At 33.1% G+C, this 26,744-nt stretch overlaps 1 protein-coding gene across 1 annotated transcript in view; it reads left to right on the top strand.

The window, feature by feature from the left end:
* The first annotated feature begins 53 nt into the window (after nucleotides 1-53).
* Nucleotides 54-26,744, top strand: part of cdh16 (cadherin 16, KSP-cadherin) — an 80,662-nt gene continuing 53,971 nt past the window's right edge. Inside the window, exons 1-7 of the mRNA XM_073907209.1 lie at nucleotides 54-89; nucleotides 2,732-2,780; nucleotides 2,875-2,970; nucleotides 5,970-6,104; nucleotides 6,695-6,824; nucleotides 12,338-12,496; nucleotides 18,085-18,281. Coding sequence (XP_073763310.1) covers nucleotides 2,745-2,780; nucleotides 2,875-2,970; nucleotides 5,970-6,104; nucleotides 6,695-6,824; nucleotides 12,338-12,496; nucleotides 18,085-18,281 — 753 coding nt within the window. The 5' untranslated portion in view covers nucleotides 54-89; nucleotides 2,732-2,744. The remainder of the gene's footprint in view (nucleotides 90-2,731; nucleotides 2,781-2,874; nucleotides 2,971-5,969; nucleotides 6,105-6,694; nucleotides 6,825-12,337; nucleotides 12,497-18,084; nucleotides 18,282-26,744) is intronic.

The raw sequence follows: 26,744 nt of genomic DNA, 5'->3' as shown, positions 1-26,744 counted from the left end.
TAATCATTAATCAGTTACAAAGCAGATGCAAAGCTTTTCTAACACTTGAAGCTATTCTCAGTTTCACTCACGGAAAGTCTGGACACCAGGTAAGAGCTGCTTTTTTTAAACATCAGTGGTGTAAAGTAGCAAATTAAAAATACTCAAACTACTGTAATTGAGTAGTTTTTTTTTTTTTTCACAGGAATTATAATTTACTTAATAGTTTTTAAAATATTTACTTTCCCTTGAGTACATTTTTAGTGCAGGATCAGTACTTTTACTCCAATGCTTTCCTTCAACCTGCAGTCACTACTTTATTTTTAATTGTCTAAGATGATTGGCTGAGTAGAAAAATCAGTCCTGTGATACCTGTCCAATTAAATCACACGTAAAATGTAACAACCTTAAGACAGGGGCTCTTTATAAATGCTGCAAACCATATGGAAGCGTTAAAAGGGTCCAAGAAAATGTCTAAAATCTTTACACGCATTGACCGAGAGACTGTATGTTTACTGTATGATGACTGAAATTGCCAAATGGCCTTAAACAATCACTAAATGCACTACAGAATGTTACATTATAATATTTATAATAATATTTACATACTTTTACTCTACTTGCACTGCATTTCTGGGCAAGTAATGGTACTTTTACTTGAGTATGATTTTTCAGTACTCTTGTCACCACTGTTAAACATATGAATTATTTTATTTATTTTTTATTTTTTGCTGTGTCGTTCACAGTGCATCAGAGACATTTGAAGATTTTCTTTTTTTATTTTGCAGATTTTCAAATTGCGTTGCTAGTACACTCATATTCCAGTGTAAACCTGACAAATAAGCATCAATGCAGTGGTGATTTGGTTTATTGTCTATTTAAAAGCTTCAGTTAGGTATGTTTATCTCTGTGTATGGCGCTCAAAAGCCTCTTAGTGTCTTCTGAAATATTTTTCTAAAATAAGCTTTGTTTGTCAGGCATGCACAGTACTCAGCATATATGAGTACATCTGAAATCTCTCATTTAAATTAATATTTTCTATAGGAAGCTTTACAATACTATATTTGTGTATATACAGTAGTTTGGTCAGCATGAAGCCAAATCTGGAGCTAATCTAACAAAATAACTTACGATAATGGTTCAAAAATTAGTAGCGCAAATTTATATGTTAGTGAAAACTATGAAATACAAATTTTCAAAAATAGCAAAAATCAAGAGAAACAAAAGAAATATATACAATTTAGTTGACATTTTGTAGTTTGTAATTTTTTTCTATATTTTTTTCTTTAATTTAATTTTATTATCTTTTCATTACTGAAAAATGTTCTGTGACTAAAATATTATTTTAATAAATATATCTGTTTAATAAATATATTTTGTTCAAATGCACCAATATATATATATATATATATATATATATATATATATATATATATATATATATATATATATATATATATATAACCCATATTCACTGAGAAATGGATGAAAATATTCATTTTCAAAATAGGGTGTACTCAATTATGCTGAACACTGTATGTAGGTTCAGTAATTTAACTTTTATGGCAAAGAATACAATCTTTTTAGAACCTTTTGAGTCAAAAAACCAAACATAAACACAGAAGCACCAGACAAATCTGCAATTTTGAAGAGAATATTTTTTTGATGAGGTTTTCCTAATATTTTATTCATTTATTACTAAATTTATTGTATTGTCATAGCTAACTTGTATTCTGAGTATATTAGTTCATAGATTTTGAAGAGTTATTTTGTTTAAATAAATGCACAAAACAACTATAGCCAAAATCCTGTTCCTATATAAGCAGTAACTTGACCCTTGACGTGATGTTACATTAATGAAGTGTACTCGTGTTGAACATTAACTGAAGGAAAAAGTTGTTTGATGGCAGGCTTGCTTTTTTCACTCAGTCTGTTACTTTGGCTCTTATAGGGTGCACTCAGTGTTTCTGATATTCAAATGTATTAAATTATGTGTACACATTTGCATCATGTAAACTGTTAACATACGAGTCACAAGTGGCTCTTTATAAATGTATCTGTTTTTTCCAGTAGTGGAAATCCCTTCTAAGTTGAAAAACCAAAATATGTGCAGGCTGAAAAATTACTTTGAGGCAAAGCATGGAATGTAATATGATGTTTTATGTTGTTGTTGTGGGCAGCATGGTGGCGCAGTGGGTAACACAATTGCCTCACAGCAAGAAGGTCGCTGGTTCAAACCCCAGCTGAGCCAGTTGGCATTTCTGTGTGTATTTGCATGTTTTCCCAGTGTTTCCTCCGAGTGCTCCGGTTTCCCCAACAATCCAAAAACATGTGCTATACCGCTATAGGTGAATTGAATTAGCTCAATTGACCGTAGTGTATGAGTGTGAATGATTGTGTATGGGTGTTTCCCAGTGATGGGCTGCAGCTGGAAGGGCATCCGCTGTGTAAAAAATATGCTGGATAAGTTAGCGGTTCATTCTGCTGTGGCGACCCCAGATTAATAGAGACTAAGCCGAAAAGAAAGTGAATAAATGAACAAAATTGGCCCTAGTGTATGTGTGTGAATGACTGTGTATGGGTGTTTCCCAGTGATGGGTTGCAGCTGGAAGGGCATCCGCTGCGTAAAACATATGCTAGATAAGTTGGTGGTTCATTCTACTGTGGTGACCTCTGATTAATAAAGGTACTAAGCTGAAAAAAAATGAATGAATAAATGTTTTTTTGTTGTTGTTGTTGTTTTTTCTTATAGTCAGACAGTTGCAATGGAATCTGTGAGCACTTGGTTTATTGCACTGAGCGTAAGTTCTCTTGGTCAACCGTTTTGTTTGGTGAACATAAATATTTACCGTTTACCATGGTTTAACTCCTGTAATGAATTGCTTTCTATTTTAGGTGCTGTCTCAGAACATTTTGCTTTCTGAGAGTGCTCATCTTAAAATTGGTGTTCCAGAAAACTATGATGGTATTTTCCCATGGTACCTCACCAAGGTGAGTTCCTTCTGCAAGGAGGACAAAATGACTTTGGAAGGTTTACATATTTTAAGTCCAGACCGAAGCTTTAGCTTGGCTTATAATGGATATATACTAGCTGCCATAAAAATACACTGTAAAAAAAATAATAATAAAAAAGGTAAAAATGCGGCTTTAAAAATCAGTAACATGGTTAACAGTAGGTGTTCTTAACACACAGTTGAAGTCAGAAGAATTATTAGCTCCCTGAATTTTTAGCCCCCCTGTTTATTTTTTCCCCATTTTCTGTTTACCGTAGAGAAGATTTCTTTAAAACATTTCTAAACATAATAATTTTAATAACTCATTTCTAATAACTGATTTATTTTATCTGTCATGATGACAGTAAATAATATTTGACTAGATGTTTTTCAAGACACTTCTATGCAGCTTAAAGTGACATTTAAAGGCATAACTAGGTTCATTAGGTTAACTGGGCAGGTTAGGGTAAATAGGCAAGTTATTGTATAATAATGGTTTGTTCTGTAGAAAAAATATAGCTTAAATGGGCTAATAATTTTGACCTTAAATATAAACTGCTTTTATTCTAGCCGAAATAAAACTATTAAGACTGTATAGACCAAGCAAACTGATCTCTGAGACCAAGATTCTGAACCATTTAGCAGTTTATCTCTGTGGACATGCATGTATTGTCCCTCTGGTGACCAAAATACCACAAGGATTACTGACTGAAAGAAATTCTTGTGCATGTTATTAATAGAGTGAATTAATCTGGTTAAAATGGACCGTCCTTGCGCTGTGTTGTGAATGAATAAAGAGTTCTGTGAATGTAATAATGACTGCTCATAAGAGAAGAGAAAAGACTAAAAAAGCAGAGCCATTCAATAAACCCTACATACTGCTCCCCAGAGCACTCAGAACTCAAGGTGCAATTATATATATTATATAGCAGGCATTCACGCACCAACCAGTCGTCACCAAACTAAATATGGACCCAGCTCCTGTACAATGCCTTCCTTCAAACCCCATGTCTGACATCTTTACCAGATGTTTAGTAATAGCCCAGTCGCTCTCCAAAAAGCTTTTTGCTTTGACACTGTAATTGGCGGCATTACAGAAAGACTGTGCTTCTAGTTCATCATTTTCTGCAGTTGACGCCATGTTATCAAAACAGTCTCTCCGCAGTGTCCAAATCAACTATAATGGCCTACATGCGAGTGGGTGGATAATTACCCACAACCTATGTGATCACTAAAAGGACAGAACGATGGCTGCGTAATATTGATTTAGACTTACAAAAATAAAGGACAAATGATGCATTCATGTATTTATTTATTTATTTATTTATTTATTTATTTATTTATTTGTTTGTTTGTTTGTTTGTTTGTTTGTTTGCTTGCTTGCTTGCTTGTTTGTTTGCTTGCTTGCTTGCTTATCTTATCTGAATGTTGTTCTATTTATTTATTTATTTATTATTTGTTCATTTATTTATTTGTTTGTTTGCTTATCTTATCTGAATGTGGTGTTCTATTTATTTATTTATTTATTTATTTATTTATTTATTTATTTATCTCATTAGAGTGTTGTGTTTTATTTGTTTATTTATTTATTTATTTATATTGTTTGTTTATTTTATTCGAGTGTTGTATTTTATTTAATTTATTTATTTATATTATTTGTTTGTTTATCTCATTAGAGTGTTGTGTTCTATTTATTTATTTATTTATATGGTTTGTTTGTTTGTTTGTTTATTTTATTAGATTGTTGATATCAGGCATGTGAACTGTATTTCATATTGAATGGGATAGCTACTAAGTGCCACGAAAGTCATGCTGGGTGTGATTAGTGTTTTAATCAATCTTTACTTTTTTCTAATATACATTGACATATATATATATATATATATATATATATATATATATATATATATATATATATATATATATATATATATATATATATATATATATATATATATATATATATATATCTATATGGTATATATATATATGGTATATATATATATGGTATATATATATATATATATATATATATATATATATATATATATATATATATATATATATATATTTATTTATTTATTTATTTTTATTTTATTTATTTTTTTAATATATATATATATATATTTTTTTTTTTAATAGAGTAACATAAAAAGATAAAAAGAATTAAATACTGGCCAGGCCATTTGGGAATCGCTGGTATGACACTGGCCCTTCAGATTTGTCTGCTATTTAAGGCGTGATCACGCTGTACTCGTTATTGGATATGCCAGTTTTGAGCACAATGCATTTATAATATGTATCCTCATGCCCAGCTTAATTCAGAATCTTTATGTGCATTGGTGTCGACCACTGAGCCACATAACTGCTGTCAACAGCAGCTGCTATTGGTCATTCACAGGCATTTAGAGAAGAGCTCAGTCAAACAAAATTACCATCTCACTGACCGATCACACTGCACAATCCTGTTTTTACACTCGCAGCCAGTGATGTACCTTTCAAGTGGAGTCAGAAAAAAAGCATAATTAATAGTTCTGAGCGTATGAATTTATATTTAGTTGTATACACTTTGTTCCACACACACACACACACACACACACACACACACACACACTCACACACACACATACATACACACATACAGTGCTCAGCATAAATGAATATACCCCTTTTGATAGTGAATGTTTTTCGGTTTCTCAACGAAATATAGGCAATACTTAAAAATAGTAAAGAAAAATTATTATTTTTATTATTATTATTATTTTATTATATTTTTAATTAATATTTGTCTAAAATATATTAATTTGGGTGTACTAATTTTTGAACTGTGATCTTTATTATTGTTGTTGTTGTTTTGGCTTTGGTACTAACTAATATAATAAATATGCACAAATATATTATTGTAAAGCATCCTATAGACCAGGATGAAACCATTCTTCTTTTGGCTTGCATGTTTGTGTTTTTGTATAATTCTATACATTTTTATTAATCTTACAGTTGCCAGATCTCCCTCTGACCTATTCTGATCTGACTGTAAATGGTGATGATGAAGGGATTTTTGGTGTGGAGTCAGGTTTCCTGTATGCCCTTAAACCTCTGGACCGAGAAAAACAGCCGTCTTACTCCTTACAGGTAAGAATCCTAAAGAGATGTCTGTCTGTCTGTCTGTCTATCTGTTCAAAATAAAACCAGCATCCACTTCAATTATTTTATTCAGTTACATTGCTGTTAACAGATGTGTTATGATGAAAATAAGAATTAGTTTAGCTTTTTAATCTACTACTAATCTGTCTTCAAACTTTGAAATAAGAATATTGTAATTTAGACCATTTATTTGCTGAAAGTGAAAATAGGTCAACTTACATTTATAATTAGAATGTTTAGTTAGTGTTTTACAATATTTTATATTTACATATTTATTTTTGTCGAGCTATTGTTGTTTTAGACAAATAAATTGAGCAGACGAATGTACATTTTCCCAGAGCTATTTGTCTTTATTTCTAGCTACTGTCACATGTGTCCCTGACTCTCAGTTCAAATAAAACCTACGTCATTGATTTGCTAGATTTTCAAAATGCAAAAAAAAAAAACACATCCGGAGGTAGTCCAAAAATAACAAACGCTGACAGAAATTGCAGGCCAATGAAACGTGAACCCAAAAGGGTTTGAGCTCTAATAAGACATGCTGCTTGAGTGCTTTGACCTGAGTGCTTTTTTTCCAGGTGTCCTTCACAAAGTCCATGCACACTCAGAGCTTCACCGTAGAGGTGTGCGTCATCGATAAGAACGACAACGTACCGGTGTTCCTGGAAGAGAGCATGAGAGGCAGCGTGCAGCTGGGTCTTCTCAAAGGTGGGTGTGTGAAGCTCAGCGGGCTCTGACTGACAACTCTTTCTGCTGGATGACTTCTGCTTACACTAATTGCAACACTTGACTTTTTCTTATTTTTCAGCCATGACATGCCATGATAAATGAGATGCTAATTTGTTAGTCTGAATGTCAAACATTTTCCACACTATACCATGAATTGGAGTAGCGTAATAGCACACAGTAGTTGTAAGTGAGTGCTGTATATATTTATCTATAAATGAGCAATATCACACGAGCAGCAGTGTGATATGGCTGTATAACAGCACTGGTGGGATGCGTGTGTTGGTGCGAGGCCACAGGCTGAGTGCCTTAGTGTCCCACCAGTGATATACAGCCATATCACACTGCTCTGAGTGTGGTATTGTGTTTATAAAATAGTTTGACAACATAATCATGTATATAAAAAAGATAATCAAACACGAAGTCTCAAAAACACTTTTTTAAGAAGAACTACTTTCTTCCACCCTTCCTTCACATTTGCAGCTGACGTCAGAACAGCAGAAACCATTGCTACTTCACAAACGTGCACTTTAGAGCTAGTATTTGCACAACTCTCTATCGTAACAGGTGATTTTGCTGACATTTTAAGATTATGAGGCTGAATGACATGAAATGCCATCAGTCTACAGAGATTTTCTAGTATTTCTCTGTTGCATTCGGGAGATCACAATAATTACCCCAAAAAAGCCAAAGCAAAGCAAACACTAGCAGATTACTAAGGTATAAATACAGCACTACAACATAAAAAAGACAGAGATTAAGGGCTTTATTTTGACGGTCCATGGGCAGAGTGCAAAACGCAGGGCGCAAACGCTTTCAGGGCGTGTCAGAACGCATTTTTGCTAATTTACGGACGGGAAAATGCGCTTTGCGCCAAGGCGTGTGGTCTAAAAGGGTTGAGTTTATTTTCTTAATGAGTTATAGGTGTGTTTTGAGAATAAACCAATTAGAGTCTCATCTCCCATTCCCTTTAAGACCCAGCTGCGTCGCGCCAAGAGCGCATTCGCTATTTACACTAAGTGGAAAAAATGAGCATTTCACAAGCAAACAGTTAACAGTTGACAATTTTTTAACAGAAAACTGTTAAACAGAGCATCTACTGCGTGAGAATGAGAGATAAATGATCTACTTTCACATTCGCTCTTGGATAGGGAAACCTTTACACACAGACATCAATTAGCCTATAAATAATTAATTTAGTTTGTTAAGCGCAAGGATTTGTTTCAAAACTATTTCTAATTTCAGCTTTAATTTCTAGCAAACGAATAAATGAACAATATAGACCAAGTGTGGTCAAAATACTGAGTTATTTCCAAATACACCTGCCATGCCCCATATGGTCTAAAACCTGACAGGTGGGCAAATCTAAGCTTGTTTTTAATAAAACAAATATAAATATGGATATATTAAATAATACTGCTAATAATAATAACATTATACAAAAGCAAATTGTTATGAATGAACTGAAAAAGCCTCCCGAGATGAAGAAGACATAAAAGCAGTTTTCATATTTATGTAGGCTAGAAAATAATGTTTTTTTAATATTTTAATCCTTTATATTTATAGTCTATATCTATTCTTATTATATCATATATATCCTTAATATTTACATTTTTTCATATGTAAAGATATTTGACTATTGCTCTCTTGTGCGTATTAAGCAGTGCGTAAGCGAGGCGCAACTCTGCACCGGAGTTTAGACCGGGTTAGTTTTGGTCTAATGAAAAATCTATTTTAGTTTCTCAAAATAGCAACGCGCCAGCGGTCCGCCTCAGAACGCCTTCCTTTTTAGACCAGAACGCCTATGGGCGCACAAATGAGCGCTAATGCATTTGCTACTTAAACAGCGCAGCGCAACGCCTCAAAACGACTCTTGCGCCAAGCTGAAACTACCAAAAGACTATTGCGCCGCGTCTTGCGCCACACTGCGCCAGGTGTATGATAGGGCCCTAACATAGAATGTCACTTACCTGATTTATAATGATTTGATCAGTTGTAGTTGCTGTTTTCTCCTCTTAGGGCTTATTATGTGGTCTCAGTCGCCATCTTGTGGCAGAATGTCAACCGTCTTTGCACTGCTCAGTATGACAGGCTAGATACTGACGTGCTAAATCTATGAAATTATGAATATTTAAAATAGGCATGAAAATTATAAATAAACTAGTTGCAATCTTAACAACTATATTCTTGTCAAAATAGCCTCAAAAGTACATTATGTTATCATTACTTTATTTTCCTTTAATTTCTGTTTTAGAATTAATTTTAAAACAATTATATTGACGGTTGCCTTTTTTTCACTAATAAGTTTTTAAAAATAATAATGTTCACTTACTTTCATGATTGTATTGTTTTGCTAATATATAAATAGCATAGTAATAGAATTTGACATAGTAATTATCTGGTAGCTTTTTTGGTCCCTTTTTACTTTCTTTCATGAGACACATGAAGAGCTATTTATGTGTGCCAGACATGAGGAATAGCTGTTTTACATGTGCATCATTGCTGTGATGAAAGAAGAAATGCTCTTGAAGCTCTGGCAGTTATGCGCTGAACATTTTCTCTGAAATGCTTGTTTGCTTGCTGAGATTGGAGTAAATAACAAAAAGAATCCTTTTTTCTCATTAATGATCAGAGATTACTCATCTCTCTTATTATAAGAACATCTGAATTAAAAGGTTTTGTACGGAGGATGAAAACGAACATACTGATTCTACATCCATTATCAGTGCAGTGAAGTCATCTTATGTTGAATACGCATTGCCAATTATTCCAGTATAGAACATTATTAATGCCCTGTGTTGAATGTCAGGCTGGTTGTGAGAATGTAAGCTGTTTTGCAATCAGTTGATTGCAATCAAACAAAGAAAAGGGCCAATTAAATGAATTTGAATGTATTCTGACTAAATTAGGCTCTAAAGACAGCTGTTGATAATGATTTTACGCATAGCCCTCTTTCTAAAAAAACAGGCAGTTTTGAACAAAGTAGTTGAGTAAAAATGACTCCAGCTAAGTGTTAATTTTCAGATGTACTTGGATACAAGTAAAAAACTTTCTACTATTAAAAGTAAACTGTATGGAATTTTTTTAGCAAGGAAACTTACCTTACTAAACTTACTTAACATACACTTATAACTGCTACTGGTTGTTAATTATAATTTAAGTGTGCAAACAGGTCAAAATATCTTAAAGTTTCTGTAAAAAAAAAAAAAAAGGCTGAATATTGAGCCTAAAACACCATTGTTTCTTCGTTCTCATGTAAATCTTGAGAGTGTAAAATCCAAGTGTAAAACAGAGCAACCAGAACCAAACACAGACTGTTATGTTGCACACTGGATCATTAATGTGTACATCCCTGGCAGCATTTTATTGGCCACAATGTTTGTCTTTGAGTTTACAGCAATGATATTTTTCCAATTGTTTTTAAGTTTATCTAAGCTTGTATTCATCATGGCGAGGCAGTGGCGCAGTGGGTAGTGCTATCGCCTCACAGCAAGAAGGTTGCTGGGTTGCTGGTTCCAACCTCGGCTCAGTTGGAATTTCTGTGTGGAGTTTGCATGTTTTCCCTGCCTTTGCATGGGTGTGCTCCGGTTTCCCCCACAGTCCAAAGACATGCGGTACAGGTGAATTGGGTAGGCTAAATTGTCCGTAGTGTATAAGTGTGTGTGAATGTGTGTGTGGATCGCCCAGAGATGGATTGCGGCTGGAAGGGCATCCGCTGCATAAAAAAACTTGCTGGATAAGTTGGCGGTTCATTCCGCTGTGGTGACCCCGGATTAATAAAGGGACTAAGCTGACAAGAAAATGAATGAATGAATGTATTCATCATACTATGTATGTGGGACTCTTATTTTGAATTTTGCAGAGGCTTTAGGGAAAAGTAAGCAGTTCTGTGAAGCAAACAGTCATACATGTATTATTTGTTTCATTAATTACCAACACTCTTGTCATTCCAACCTTCAGAACACACAATATTTTATAATATGAAATAGCAATTAATATGAAAATTGTGAAATTAAAGCTAGGCCTGTAGTCCAGAGATCTAGTCCCTGCGTCAGGCCAGGGTGCACCCATATAGCCTTTAAAATGTGCAAGCGGCAGTGGAGGCACACTCTATACACATACACTGGAGAAAACTAGACTAGTGGGTGATGTGAATTCATTACATGTTTTGGTCTTTAAATACAACTCTCTTGAGCTCTAAAATAAAAAAAAAGAAGAAATTTGCCATTAAATTAATTTTAGTAGAAATGCAACTGCCAGTCATTTTCACATCAGTTTTTCAGATAGAGGATATGTAGCATAATAAAAATGTTTAGTTCACTGCACAGTCCAACAGTAGTCCACACTATTAGTAATATTTTAATTCATTATATTATTGATTATTTATATTATTAAAATTAAGCTAAAATGAACAGAATGTTTGTTTAAATGTTTGCTTTCATTTTCAAATGGCTAAAGCGCACTTTTACAGTTGTAAAAAGTAACATCCCATTATACAGCAGCGGTCTAGTTAGGACACTTAAAAAGTGCCTTTTGAGTTTAAAGATGATCGGCCTGCAAAGTCAAGTTTGACAGTGTTAGAATAAAATAGGTATATAGAGTGAGAGTAAGTGGATTTGCTGCAGATCAGCCTCTCACATACACTGCTGGTAGGCTGAATAATAATCTTAAAAACAATGCAATTTAGGCTATACTGCTATTTGCTCATGCAAAATAAACACTAGAAAATATACTGTAGGGCTATTTTAACAGTTAAAATACTGTTGGTATATCGATATATCAGGTTGGATCTCAGATTTATTGCGCTTTTTAAATAAATTAAAAAAAAAACAAAGCAGCTGCTTGCCATTGCGACAGCAATAAGAAGAAGGTTGCACACAGTTGCAACCTTCGAAATCTTTCATTCTTAAGGGCCCTTTAAAGTGTTCAGTTTTGTACTTCAATATAACAGCCATGATTGTTTTCACTCCTAAGTGCCCTTCAGAGGATGATATATTTTTGTTGGAATGCACCATTACTCTGACCAGATCCTTTGAATCAGTGAGATTATGATTCAAAGACATGTACAAGTTTGTTTCGTCCAATTTACAACCTAATTGTTCCCTGCAAATTGTGAACCCATTTTACACGTTATTGAGCTTATTCAAATTCATTCAAATCAAGCACAGTAAATAGAAGATGACATTTCTCTGTTTCATTTTTTTTATTTATTTATTTACTTTCAAACATTTGAATTGTAAGTGGTATTTACTTATAAAATGTTGCTTTGTGACCAATTCTGTTTGCTTCCTGTTTCCTTTCACACTGTCTGTATTAATAAAATGCACAGAAATATATTTCTAAGAAAGAGCTATTTCTGAAATTCAGTTGTGTTAAATAAACACCATTTGCTCATCAGTCTAAATGTGTCAATCCAGTCTCTTTATATAGATTGTAATAAATTATTATTTTTTTTAAATCTGCTGTCTGTCTGTGTGTTTGTGTCATTTTCACAGGTATCCCGTTCATGCAGGTGGAAGCGCTGGACCGAGACGACCGAAACACTGCCCACGCAGACCTGCGCTTTAGTCTTCTGGACCAGATACCGCGCATCCCTGCCAGCCACATGTTCTCAATCGACTCCATCACTGGAGAAGTGTCCCTCACAGAAGATGGTAATACTTGCCTCTGACTAACATGATGATTAATGAATAGTCTGACTCATATATTCGGTAAAGAAGAATTAATAATGTATTAGATCAGTTAGTGCCTCCATGTCATTGCGTTGACTAAGACCTTGAAAATATGGAATACTTAATCTGTTATGTGAGTATTGGGTTACATTTTAATTTGGGCACCAATCAACAGTATTAGAAAAATGTTATAAAAAAAGGAGAGTTCCAGTCCTTGATTCTAAATGGTTGAGCCACATTTGATGCTGTTGTGAAATACTCTACAAGCATACGCCTGTGACTGTTGCATGGCAACCATTCCACTATTGAAAAAATGTACAAAAGCATGCACATAACTTTAAACGACTGCTCAGCCAAACAGCAAAAATTGCAAAGTCATATATTTAAAAAGGCAGCAACACCAAAAATGCCAATTCATTAAATTTAAAAAATTAATTACAAGGCGTATTTGAAATGTTACATGCCTTCTAACAATTCCACTATTGCAATTGCTTTGCTTTGTTTTCTGAAACCTTGATATGTTTATAGAATAACCAATTTATAAAAGTAATAAGACACATGAATCTGTGTTTTACTATGACTTTTTAAGGCCTTATCATACACCTGGTGCAATAAGACGCCAAGACGTGTTTTGGAATGCGTGTGTTGCTTTTTTCAGACCAATGCAACCCTAATTTTCCCGTTTTGTGCCACGTTGTTTAAATAGCAAATCCATTTGAGCCACTTTGTGGACTCATGCGTGTGCCAGTCTAGAAAAGCGGTGTGTTAATGCACGTTGTTTCTATTTTGAGGAAGTAAAATAGACTGTGCAATAGACCAGCTGCAGACAGATCTAAAGTCCAGAGCAGAGCGCATTAGCTGTGCGCCTTAAATGCGTCCACATTGCTTAATACACACAGGATGTACAGCAATATGCAAAATATCTTTACATATGAAAAACAATTGAATATATTACAAAAATGATTATTTTCTACATCAATATAAAAACCACTGCCTCCTTGTCTTCTTCATCTCGGGGAGCTTTTTTAGTTTATTCATGATAACTTGCTTTTGTTTAATGTTATCAGTATTATTATTATTATTAGTAGTAGTAGTAGTAGTAGTGTCACCGACTCGGTCCCAGTCATTCCCCTCGCTGGCCATATTCACCGGACTATCAACCATTACATCATCCATTGACTGATTAGCACTCACACCTGCACTACATTTCCTAATCACCTGGCTCACGCTTATAAGCAGCACACACACACAGCTTCATTGCGAAGTCTTGTTCTGCCCTAGCTAACACTACTGAGCATTCTCATCCTTGCCTGCTTTCCCGTTGTGATCTTGCTTTGTTTACTGACCCAGTCCTGCCTGCTGCCTGCCTTGTACTTCAGCCTTAATCCCGACTTTGATCCTCGCCGCCTGCCTTGAACTCTAGCCTGCTTACCGACTCTGATACTAGCCGCCTGCCTCTGACCCATGCCTGCATACTCATCCTATGTTTACCTGCTGCTAGCCCAACGACTATATACTACTGTGTTTGATGTAAGTTTGCGCATGCTCAACATCTGTGTGCTATTTGTTATTAAACTGTGTTTATTAAAAAAACTGCAGATGGATCCCTCTGTGTCAGCCACTTCGTTACAAGTAGTAGTAATATTTGTTATATGCACATTTATATTTGTTTTATTAAAAACAAGCTTAGACCTGTCAGGTTTTGGACCACATGAAGCTTAGCACGTGTGTTTGGATATAACTCTGTTGTTTCACCACACTTCGTTATTACTGTTCATTTATTTGTTTGCTGAAAATTAGAACTGAATTTAGAAATAGTTTTAAAACAAATCTTTGCGTGTACAAACTAAATTAATTATGTATTCTAAAGGATGTCTTCAGTGCTGTGAATACAACACCATTTCATTATCCACAAAAGAGAGAAATAGAAAGTAAAGAGGCCAAACGGAGGAGGCTCGTTCTTTATCCTTGCGCTGCAGATGGTCTGTTAAATTGTTTTCTTTCTAGTAAAGCGTTTAGTTTTTCTACTTACATAGTCCGTCATGTAAATAGAAAATGCATCATGGCAGAATGCAACAGACTCTTAAAGGGAATGGGAGATGAGACTCTGACTGGTTTATTCTCAAAACACACCCAGAACTCATTAAAATAATAAGCTCAACCCTGTTAGATCATGCACTGTGGCACAGAGCGTATCTTTCTGTGCTTAAAATAGCAAAAGTGTATTCAGACATGCCCTTAATGCTTTTGTGCCATGCGCTTTAGACTTACTTACAGTAGATCATTAAAATAGAGTATTCTGAAAGGTGGTAGCTTTATGTCATACCTTACCATTTTTAATATGCCTTGTTTTTTTTTTTTTTTTTTTCTACTAAATGTACAACATAGTAGAATATCGGTCTGATGCATTTTAACTCATTTGGATGATCATTTGTTTTCATTTATATATTTTATTTACTTTATTATTTTACTTATTTTTTTATTTTTGTTTTTTAAGACAATGTTTACAGCATAGAATATCTGTTAAATGCATTATCACTTGTTTTTTTTTTTTATGTAGAATTTTTTTTTTCATTCTAGTTCTTAAGATGTGAACCTAATGAGACCAAACCTAAAGGACTTTGACTCAACTGAAAGGACTGAGTATATAAACACCATGAAATAATGAATCATTACATTGATGAAGGCTTATAGTCTTTATTTAATAAATTTTTTGAGTGCAGACCATCTTTTGCTTTCAACCTTAGCTGTTATAATTTTACTCTAAACCACTGCTTCTCTGAGGTTAATTCAACTCAATCTCAAAGCAATTCTGAACTTTTTGATTTAGTGGCTAATTTGTATGAATTCACACAATCTATTTCATACATTCTTACAATTCTGTTTTGTACGATTTGCTCATCACCCAATGACGATTGGGTTTAGGGGTGGGGTTGGGTGCTATGTCTCCTTTTTAAAATCGTACATTTTCATACAGCTGAACTCATACGAATTTGTATGAATTAGCCACTAAACTGACAAAACGTAAAATACTTACATTTTCTTGTGAGATCGGGCTGAATTAATCAGTTAATCATTAATCAGGTTCAATAATCTAGTAATATTACACTTATTAGCAAGATATTAATAGTGAGAATTGGTCCTCAAGCTGAAGTGTTACTGAATTTTGGACTGATGGCCTCTGAGACACAGAAGCTGAAAGAAAGTGTCCCTTCTTGTCTTCATCTGTCACACATTTCAGCCCAAATTCACCATGAAATCTGCTAATAACTCTCACCCTTTCACTCAGTTAGTTCATCACGCTCTGCACATTGCATTGTTAACACAGCTGTTCACAAGATTGCACCTTGGTTCTTAAAGCATGGCCACAAAATGAAAATGATTTTGGATTACTGCCAAACCTCACAAAGCCAAAAAAGCATGCTGGTTAATTTGAATGAGTCAGAAAGACTCCGAACACATCAGGTCATCTCACATGAGTCTGGTTCAAACGCACCCAGAACAGCCTGGCATTAACTCAGAGAGAGAAAAACAGAGAGAGATAAAAACAGGATTAATGCGCTCAGAGTGTGTTTGTACACTGTGTTTTCATGTGCCGTTTCAGACAAAAGATGCTTTTGTAATCCAAGTCTTTAGTGCTGGCTTTGATTTGCTTTGAGCCATGGGGTGATATACCTTGTGTTAAACCTGCTTGATGGTTAGGTAATGTGCAAAACCTGCAGCCATATAAAGTTTAAAGTTACATTTGACTTCTTTTTTGTTTTGTATTTTTAGTGAAAGAAATTAATCATTTAACATTCAATCAGAGTGTATTAAATGAATTAAATTAAATGCCACATTAAAAATGCTATAGTAAATTATATAGTGTTCGGCAATCATATTGTAAAGTGTATTACTTTGTATGCTTTATACATTCTACTTTATATTTTAATGTATACTTTATAAATTGTAGTATTTACAACTCTTTGGTTATGACACTGTATTAACTATACCGTACGGATAAACTGTAATAAATATTATAGTACTTTTACTACAGTAAGTTGTATTGATTTAAGGTAAGGTGTATTTAATAACATACTTAGATATAGGGTATACGGTACATTGTACAGATATTTTTACATTAAATCTGAAAGTGTAAGATGCGTGTTGTGTGGCTGACAGTAATATCAGTACATTATGCTGCCCATAGTAAACGTGCATTCTGACGACCTGGCGAGGAAAGTAAAAACAATGGAAAACAAATAGACAGATTACAGTTGAACCACTGAAGTCACATGGAATGTTTTGGGAATGTTTTCAATTTTACAACCCCTTTGGAGGGCTAGAGAGCTCTCAGAATAAATATCTTAATTTGTGTTTCTAAATTGGTTTCTAGGCATTGAAATAAGGGTGAGTTGTTAATAACATAAATTTCAGATTGTTTAAACATTGTTCAGATTGTTTTTTCTCATTACACAGTATTTATTTTCCTTTGAGTCTTTTCTTTTTCTACTACTTGTGTGTGTGTGGTGTGTGTGTGTGTGTGTGTGTTTGTGTGTGTGTGTGTGTGTGTGTGTGTGTGTCTCTCTTTCTCTCTCTCTCTCTCTCTCTCTCTCTCTCTCTCTCTCTCTATATATATATATATATATATATATATATATATATATATATATATATATATATATATAYAYATATATATATATATATATATATATATATATATATATATATATATATATATATATATATATATATATATATAAATATATATATATATATATGGACTTCTTTGGGCCAACTCAAGGACCAGTTGTCCTGTGAGGGTCCATGTGTTTGTGAGTGCATGTATATAAATAGTTAGATTTTTGAACATGTATTGAGTATTGAAAACTTCATGTTTTTTTTCCAAACATTCCAAACATTAAAATAAAACAAAACAAAAAAAAAATCAGAAAAATTAGTTATGTGTATTAACAAATAGGACGACACAAGAAGAAAGTACTAAACTACTGAAAAGTGTTAAATACTTGAACTAAAATACTTTTTTGGTTATGGCAGCTTTAAGATGACTCTCAAGTGGAGAATGAAGTCACATGAATTGCTCAGGTGTGAGTTTTTCACAGGCTTCAACAGTGTAAAAATCTTTATTAAAAAATTAAAGCTTTAAATTGTATTTTATATGGGATTCAAGTCACGTGATTGGCTCGGCCATTCTACAGCTTGATTTTTTTATTTTTATTTTTTTTCTGAAAGCATTTTAAAGTTTCCTTGTCTCACCCTGGCTTCATCTTCATCATAATGTAGATGTTGGATTGAAACAGGCTGCTGAAAAACTACTGAGAGATTTCAGCTGCTGTCAGGCTTTCATTACCTTTTTACACCTCCCTTTCTTTGTGTTTTCAATACTTTTTCTCTGCATCATTTCATTTCATTACACATAACATTTCTTTGATTGTTACTAACATCTGGTGAAAATTTCAAGTCAACGACACCTTTAGGAATGTGTGTTCAAAGAAAAATGGTGACGTGTTCAATACTTATTTTCCCCGCTGTAAGCATAGATACCTTTGTAAACATATCCATCTGTGCAGGTGCTTCAACATTGGATCCAGAGATGTGTGGCCGCTACAAGCTCTCTGTAATGGTGCAGGACATGGCAGGCAAGGCCAATGCTTTCTTCTCCACTGGAACTGTGCTGGTGGAAGTGACTGGGAATGCATGGGCCTCTCCAGACCCTGTGAGGCTGCAGGAGAATCTGCCTGGACCATATCCCATCCCAATCTCACAGGTATGATGAAAAGAGCACTGGCGGCATGACACAGATGGGCATAGGTGAGTATGTTTCATATTGCGTGCATCCTCTTCAAAGGCGAGTGTGGCAACATCCCATAATTGCACAAGGCTTTCATCATCACATGACCTCTTGCTTGATGTTCAGATTTTGTAATATTATTCATGACTCACTGCCATCTTAGCAAAAATTCCCATATTTGAAATGCCTAATATTGTGATGGTAAATATGCTATATATCATACTGTATAATATATTTATAAGAATATGTACGGTTTATATTAGGACTACCGAATGCTAAGGAAAATTCTGTTGTTCTCAGTTATCTTCAGTGAAACTCATAGCTATAGTATTTCCATTAGCTGACCATTTTTGTTGCTTAGTTACATGCCCTGTCAATCATCTTCTCACGTCCTCCACATGTATATAACATTTAACTTCTTTTCACGTTGTAGCAGTACTTTAATCTGCCAATGTATTGTGGGAAATATTAGATATTAAAATGTGCATCCACCAGAAATAGAAAACCATCTGCAACACAGGTTCATTTTGAAAACGTAGCCCTATACATTTCTGGAGATGGTGAATTATGTAGCCAGTGCTACAAATGCTGCATTCCGTTTTAAAACGGCAGTATGACACCATTCCTTCCCTTGCACAGCTGACCGCTCACCTCTGTATGGACGGCTTTCCTGCTGTTACTAGTTTGTTCAGTTTATTCGCCATGTATGTCGGTGGACTTAAGACACTGAGAGGAGTTGACCACTATGACGGGGTTCGAGTCCGGTAAAGAACGGTTACAGAAAGCAGGTAAGACAAAAACAGAAGACAAAAAATGAAGTAAACAAGTAAATAACTTGAGAACAGCAGGTACCATTGGCACTCACGTGAGATATTTTAGATCTCCAAAAGCGTACACAGCGGCCTCTGGCCGATTCACGAGAACAAAAACTGCAAATAAACGTAGCTCCTGGGACACATTTTGCTCTCTCCAGAAATGTGTATAGGGGTATGTAAGCTGAATGAGCCTGGCTTGACCATCTGGATAACTTTGGAATATTAATTGTTTGGTATCATACTAAAGTTTTGGTGCACACTCATTATTTTTAAAAATACATTTTAGGATGCAAGGTGTATGCCGCATGGAATGCAGCATTTCTATGAGTTCCATGAGAAATAATTTCTATAAATTATTTGATTATTGGAATAAAATATTTAAAACTTTGAAAGATGTGTTCGACATAGCTCTGAATACAAATCCGCTTCTGACCCTTTTTGGTTTGGCAATAGATGCAAACCTTTCAGTAATAGTCCGAAAGGCTTTAGCTTTTACTACTTTAGCAAAATGTCTCTCCACCCTTTTTGATGCATGAAAGAAGTGTTTAGTTGCATTAAATCACTTCCTGGTTCTTTAAAGACCTTTGAGGTGTGGCACCCCTTTTTAGATTATTTGCTGGCTGACTCTTATGATTCAATAATAGATGAATATTTAATTATTATTCATTTTCATTTTTTACCTAATTATCATCATCATCACCATCATTATTATTATTATTGTTATTATTATTATTATTATTATTATTATTATTATCATCATTATTATTATTATTATTATTATTATTATCATTATTATTATTATTATTATTATTATTTCCTTTTAATTATGTTTATTTGGTTTTGTCTATGAGAAGTTAAAGGCTGTTGAGGGAGAAAAGAGTTTATTTGGGGTAGTGTTTACAACAATAATTATAAAAATGAATGGTGCAATTGATATTCCAAGTTGAAAACTTCAAAGAAATTTAATATAGAAATTATCCTTATACATGGGAGATTTTTTAGGACAAAAACCTGAAAAGTATCTTAAAATACAGCATATCTATGTATGTGGTAACCACTGCTGAATTGACTGGAGCCAATTGAATTATTAGAAAATAATGCTCTCCTGTTATCAGTTATTCCTTATATGATATACTTGCTCTGTATTTAATATAGAGCATTTACTTTTTTACATCATATCCATTGGCTTAATTTGCTTAATTTTACTTTAATTTGAACCGGAAAGACTAAATCTGTTGGTTGTAGGAGGTGTAAAAAGATGTAAAAAAGTGACATGAGAGAAAGGCTCAAATACAGTCAGCCATACTAGTGTGTGCACTGCACAGTGTAGTGGAAAGTGTGTTTGCAGAATCATCTTTTATTACAGTAACAAGTTGTTCGTGGGTTTGTGGCAAAAAAAAATAAAAAAATCATCCTCTCTATACTGTATGAATGCCTCCTACACACACCACGCATTTCCACCCACTACAAGTCCTGGATCACAAATTTTTTTTCTCTGTTCCAGCCAGAGTTACAGTGCAAGTTACTCCAGGGATGTTCAAGCTGTTTGATTTATTGCTATGCTAAAAATATTAGGCCTGTTAGAATGCTAATTATTATCACAACACTATAAAGTATATCATATATCATACATATTTTTAAAACGTCTTGGCTAAATAAACTATTTGGTAAATGTGCTTTGTAGCAGAATGTACTGGATGTGTTCATTAGGATATTTTGAAGTTTACTTTGTGGTTATACATAGGCTTGTCGCAGTGATTAATAGATTGACCTATTGTTCAATACATGGTCTGATTTAGCTGACTGCTCTGTCTTTTCTTCTGCTCTATGAGGTGATATAGTGTTCAGACAGCTAGCAAACAGTAAATAGTGACAGGTAAAAGTGTTACTTAAGCTGTTATGTAGTGTTTTCATGACAACTCCCTCCGATTTGAAAGAATCAATCCAAAAAGATTTAGTTTCAAAGGGGTAACCTGCTGTGTTTCCTTTCAATTGCTGAGATATAAAATTAAATTAAATTAAATTAAATTAAATTAAATTAAATTAAATTAAATTAAATTAAATTAAATTAAATTAAATTAAATTAAACTGAATTTAATTTAATTTAATTTAATTTAATTTAATTTAATTTAATTTAATTTAATTTAATTTAATTTAATTTAATTTAATTTAATTTAATTTAACTAATTTGTCATTTTCGTTCAGGAGAACTATTTGTATTACGATTTAGGCATTATAAAATATATATTTATAACAATATCAAAAGAAGACTGTTTGTTAAAATAATTATTTATTCATTAAATTACATAGTGAAACAGGATCAGTGTGTTATGTGTGTTTGTGTTATGCTATTAGTCATGCATTATCATTGTTATTAGTTTAATGTTAAATCATGGTAATATAGACTAATAAAAATACCCTTGTTTATCAACCTTTTTAAAGGGTGCACTTGCAATATTATTCTAATAAATTTTCTTTTTATAGTCAGAACCATAAAATGATCTTAAAGGGGACCTGTTAGGGGAGCGCGGGGCACAAAGTAATGCAGGGCAAATTGTAACACCGAGTTAAAGGTATTTGCTCAGGGTTAACCATGGCACGCTTCCGAGGTTTTCACCACAGTGTCGGCAGACGTCTTCCTGCCAATTATTGAAAATTTGGATGAGAAACACAGGAGAAACCCTTTTTGTAGCATAAAAGTATTTTATTATAGTTTTTTATAAAAAAAAATCTGTAAAAGTATGTACGTAAAATCTTATATTGTTGTGATTAACATCTTCTAGGCTAAAAGATGAAATAATTTTGAAGGATATAAAAACACACAATGACTGCTAGCCAGTTTTGAGGAAATCATGACACAGATGGGTTAGTTGTAACAGGATGTTACTATTAAGCCACACACTGTTGGACACCAAATGTTTTTTTTTTTAATAGAGAATATTTTTATTTGAAAAAAATGTTGCTAATAATGCAAATAAATGTACTGTATAATGATGAATACATGGATAATGATGCAAATAGATTCAAATGTGTTTGTCCAATAAACAAATAAATACGTAAACATATTGTGCTATATAGAATAAAAAAGAAATGAGCCGATTACTGAGGAAATATAGCTACTATTTGAAGTAAATTGAATTTAAATTAATTGTGTGAAATCTACCTTTAAATGCATGTGTTACAACTAATCCTCTGTCGGTTACAACTTGCCCCGCAGGTTGGGTAAATAGTAACAGTTTTACTCCTGGCACTTTTGGCAATACTACACAGAAACCATAGGTCCGGCGATCATAATTGCAGTGCTCATTGGTAGGAGAAGCTTGTGTGTTATTAGTAAAAAAAAAAAAAAAATGTTTTGTCTAACCACATTACTTTTTTCATTATTTGACCAAAACCAAAAAGTGTTACTTTGTGCCCCGCTCTCCCCTATGCAAAAATTACTTTTATAAAGACTTTTTAACACAGTTGTGTGGCAACAGTCTGTGAATATACTGTCAGCTTCTAGTAGTAAAAGTTTATTAATTGTATTTTTTATAATCACACTTCTTAAAAACAGTCTGCAGAAACTCTTTGATTGACATTCTCACTTTGTATGTATATGTATGGGGAAACACCGCCATGATATCTCCCTTATTAGCATAAGATGTTAGTCTTGTTTTTGAATCTGCAACTATGCAGACACATAGGCATTTATTGCTCTGCCCTCTTTTAAAAAGATGGCTGGGAGCACAATCTCATATGAATTTAAAGTGTCAGTCACTAAAACGGCACAATTAAGATTAAAGCCTAAAATTGAGAGTTTCAAAAATATTGTGTGTAGTATTTTATTGGTATATTAGTTTAATGGTGTATTTGTATATTGTTAAGCACAATATTTATTTACCAAAATGAAGCACACCAAAGAATTAACAGATATTGTGATAGGACTAGTATGGGATACTGTATACAGAGCTATACAAGGTTACAGAAATGAAAATGATGCTGTGAGGATGGATAATATGAACCAGTGGATATACAGACTAATCATCTGAAGGAAAAAAAAGAAACAGAAAAGCTGTATCCAGAATATAAGTATGATCTTCACAGCCTTATTTCATCTCATTAAAGGGATAGTTCACCCAAAAATGACAATGTACTCACTATGAACTCACCCTCAAATAATTCCAAATGAGTTTATGTGTTTCTTGCTTCTGTTAAACAAAAAAAGAAGATATACTGAAGAATGTCAATGGTTTCAGGTTTCCATCATTTTTTAAATATCTTCTTTTGTGTTTGACAGAACATATCAACTCCTAAAGGTTCGAAACAAGTAAAGGCTGAAACAGAGTTGTCATTTTTTGGATGAACTATCCCTTTAAATTGTATAATTAATATTGGTTTTAAACTGAAAAATAAAACGATTCAAAGACAATTCCTTAGATTTACTATTACTATAGTTTTATTTTTATGTTAAGTGTTTGTAAACAACTTATTTGGGCTGAATTTAAACAAATAAATCAAGTCGAGCTTTACTAAATTAAATTTGTTTTATTTAAATTTCATATAAATTGTTTGCAACAATTTTGCAAAAATAGTTTTTTCAGTGTAAAGGGACGCTTTTTGTTTGCGTTTATTGTTTATTGTTTATTTTTTCCAGCAAAAAGTGCCCTGGTGTGAACGGGCATTAATAGTAGTATTGGCCTTGATATATGCAATTAATTGTGATTTAAACATGCAATTTGTTTAAAACAGCCAATTTAATCTTGATACAAAACATGCTGTAATTTAATAATGCAGTTTTATTTTTTTTAAATCAGTTCACATCAAAGAGCTAGCTCCTAATGTAAGGATGTTAGATAATGAATAATATTGTGTGTGCTATACGTCCAGGTTTTCTCTCTGGAATTGTTTTTTTTTTTTTTTTTTTTTTATGGGAAAAGCCTTTTGCCACCCCCTCATGTGTGCTACACTGTGCATGTGGGCGGTTGGAGTTGCACTGGTTATGAAACAGATTAGTGGTCATGAAGGACCGTGTGTGTGTCGTGTATTTCTCTCTGTTTCTCATAGCAACGCTGCTCGCCACATTTCACCCTTCTCCATTTTTCTACTTGTGAAGCGATATAGAAATAAAGCTAAAAAAGTTGCCTCAATCCTCTTAACTCTGTGTGTTCCTACACAACACGTTTCAGATAAAGAGCTTTATTTGATCATAATGCTTAGTGGTTGAGCTGAGCTTGGGATGCCAGCTTTGTTTGTTTGCTTTCACTCAAATCCTCCAAGTCCAGGGGTGACACAAAATTCAGGAGAGCAGCTAAATTGAGCAGCTGGTGGTTCAAACTGTGTTTAGCTGATGCCAAAATAGAGCAGTCAAATTTTTCTGTCTTTTTTTATTCAATTGACTCTTCATTATGACAAATCACAGCTCAAGTGTCACAATTTGCTATATGTGGCTAAGTGCATAAGAGACAGTTGGAGAGACAGCATAAACGTTTTCAATTGGTATGTTCAGATGAGGCCTGTGAAAGATGTCTTGAAGCTTCAGCGTGAAATATGCTGTATTGTGCAGATGTGTTAGCCCCCCATTAGTTCTGGTGTTCAGTAAAGCTGTAATGAGCAACCAGATTTATGTTTTGGTCTCTTCGTTAGAGTACAAAACAAAAGTTTTTAGTGTGTGAGGTATTTAGTGTATTAGCCCTATAAATATACTACAAAGATCATCTTAAGGATTTAGGCAATTAAATTAAATCTGTCTGTCTGCCTGTCTATCTGTCTAAGTAATCATATACCACCTCTATAGTTTCACTTAGGGATGCACCAAATTTTTTATTTTTTTTTTGTCAGATATTGATTACAAATAACTTTTAATATTTGGAGACTGATAGCCGATATATAGCTAGCTGATAAATATACATATTTTAAAATGTTATTTTTTCTATATTGAACAACTGATTTTATTATAAAAACTTGGAACAGAAAAGTTTGAACTGACCTTATGAACTGAATGTTTAAAATTGTCTTATATAGCCTACTCAGAGCCAAAAAAAGCAATTATTATTACATAATTATTATATATTATTAAGTGTAATAAACTAATTATCATAACTATTATAATACTTGGTTAAAATTACTTTGTTGTAAAATAGAAAAAGCAAACAATAATGTTTCACATTAAAATTAATTACTATAGTTAATTATTTACTCAATATATAATATAGTCTATATATTATATTATCTTAACTGATTATCTGATTATAAACTACTGTATTTTTCTTAACTGTCAGCAACTGTTAGTAATATATATATATATATATATATATATATATATATATATATATATATATATATATATATATATATATATATATATATATATATATATATATATATATATATATATATATACATACACACACACACACACACACACACACATATATATATATATATATATATATATATATATATATATATATATATATATATATATATATATATATAAATTATTATTATTAATTATTACCAGTTAATTTGTTTGTAATGCTAAATTTGTTGCAACTGTAATTACAACAAATTACCAGTACTTTATGGCTTAAAAACAATATATTGCTTACTTTAAACTACTATTGTATATAATGTGTAAAATCATTACTTAAAAAGTTATTAGAAAATTAAGCAAATAAATACTATTAAATCCCTTGAGTAGAATATTAATGTAATATCATACATTTGTTACACGTAAAAATATTTTTATTTCATATAAAGATGTATTAGTGCCTATTAAACCTGTCCAATTTAGATCGTTCAGCAAGGCCAGCAAATGAGTATGATTGACTGATCATCTTTGATGATGACTGGTAGAAAACTGTTCAGTCTATTATATTGAATGGCGATCGGAAACAACGCTTCCCATTCGCTCCTCTTGATCACAATATTTGTAAAATAGTATATACTATTGTTTATTTTGTTCAATATGTATTAACAATATACAATTATATTAATGACAATGTCCGGGAAGAAGTTAATAACGGTAACATCCGTCGTAACTATATATGGTTTGCCTAGATCGTGTGTGCTGGATTGTGTGTGCCTGAAACATGTGTGGTTCTGCGGGTCTGCAGCTGGATATTACTGGAAGTTTTAGGTAGTACAGTGCTGTCACTGTAAAACACATAGATTAACAGTATACTACTGTAACCATACTGTAAAGTAATTTATGTGTTACCTGATTTATACTAAAGATTTTATTATGTTTGTGCTGAATTCATTTTTTTATGTGATACTGATAATGTTACAAAATATCTTTGTTGGCTGACAAATGACTGATGACACACTCCACTAAAAAAGTGTTCTCTGAAGAACTAATTACACACTTTTAAAAGACACACATCAAAAGACAAACCTTTTTAAAAATCATTGGCAAGTTTTCTTTTACCACACATTTTCAGCCTCAGCGAGAGCTGTCATTCTCCTGTCTTTCTACAAGGATGACTTTGTTGTTTATAAACTTGACCAAGTCTATAGGAACAAAGAAGCCTGTAATTACAACGTATGTTTAAATTTCGACTAAATAAAATATCACCCTACAACCCAAGACTGGTTGCTCACTAAAGCTAAGCAGAGCTGAGGCTGGTCAGTACCGGGATGG

Source organism: Danio rerio, chromosome 7, assembly GCF_049306965.1.
Source record: "Danio rerio strain Tuebingen ecotype United States chromosome 7, GRCz12tu, whole genome shotgun sequence".
NCBI classification, from domain to species: Eukaryota; Metazoa; Chordata; class Actinopteri; order Cypriniformes; family Danionidae; genus Danio; species Danio rerio.
Note: the sequence above shows the minus strand (reverse complement) of the source record. Positions and strands in the feature narration are given on the sequence as shown.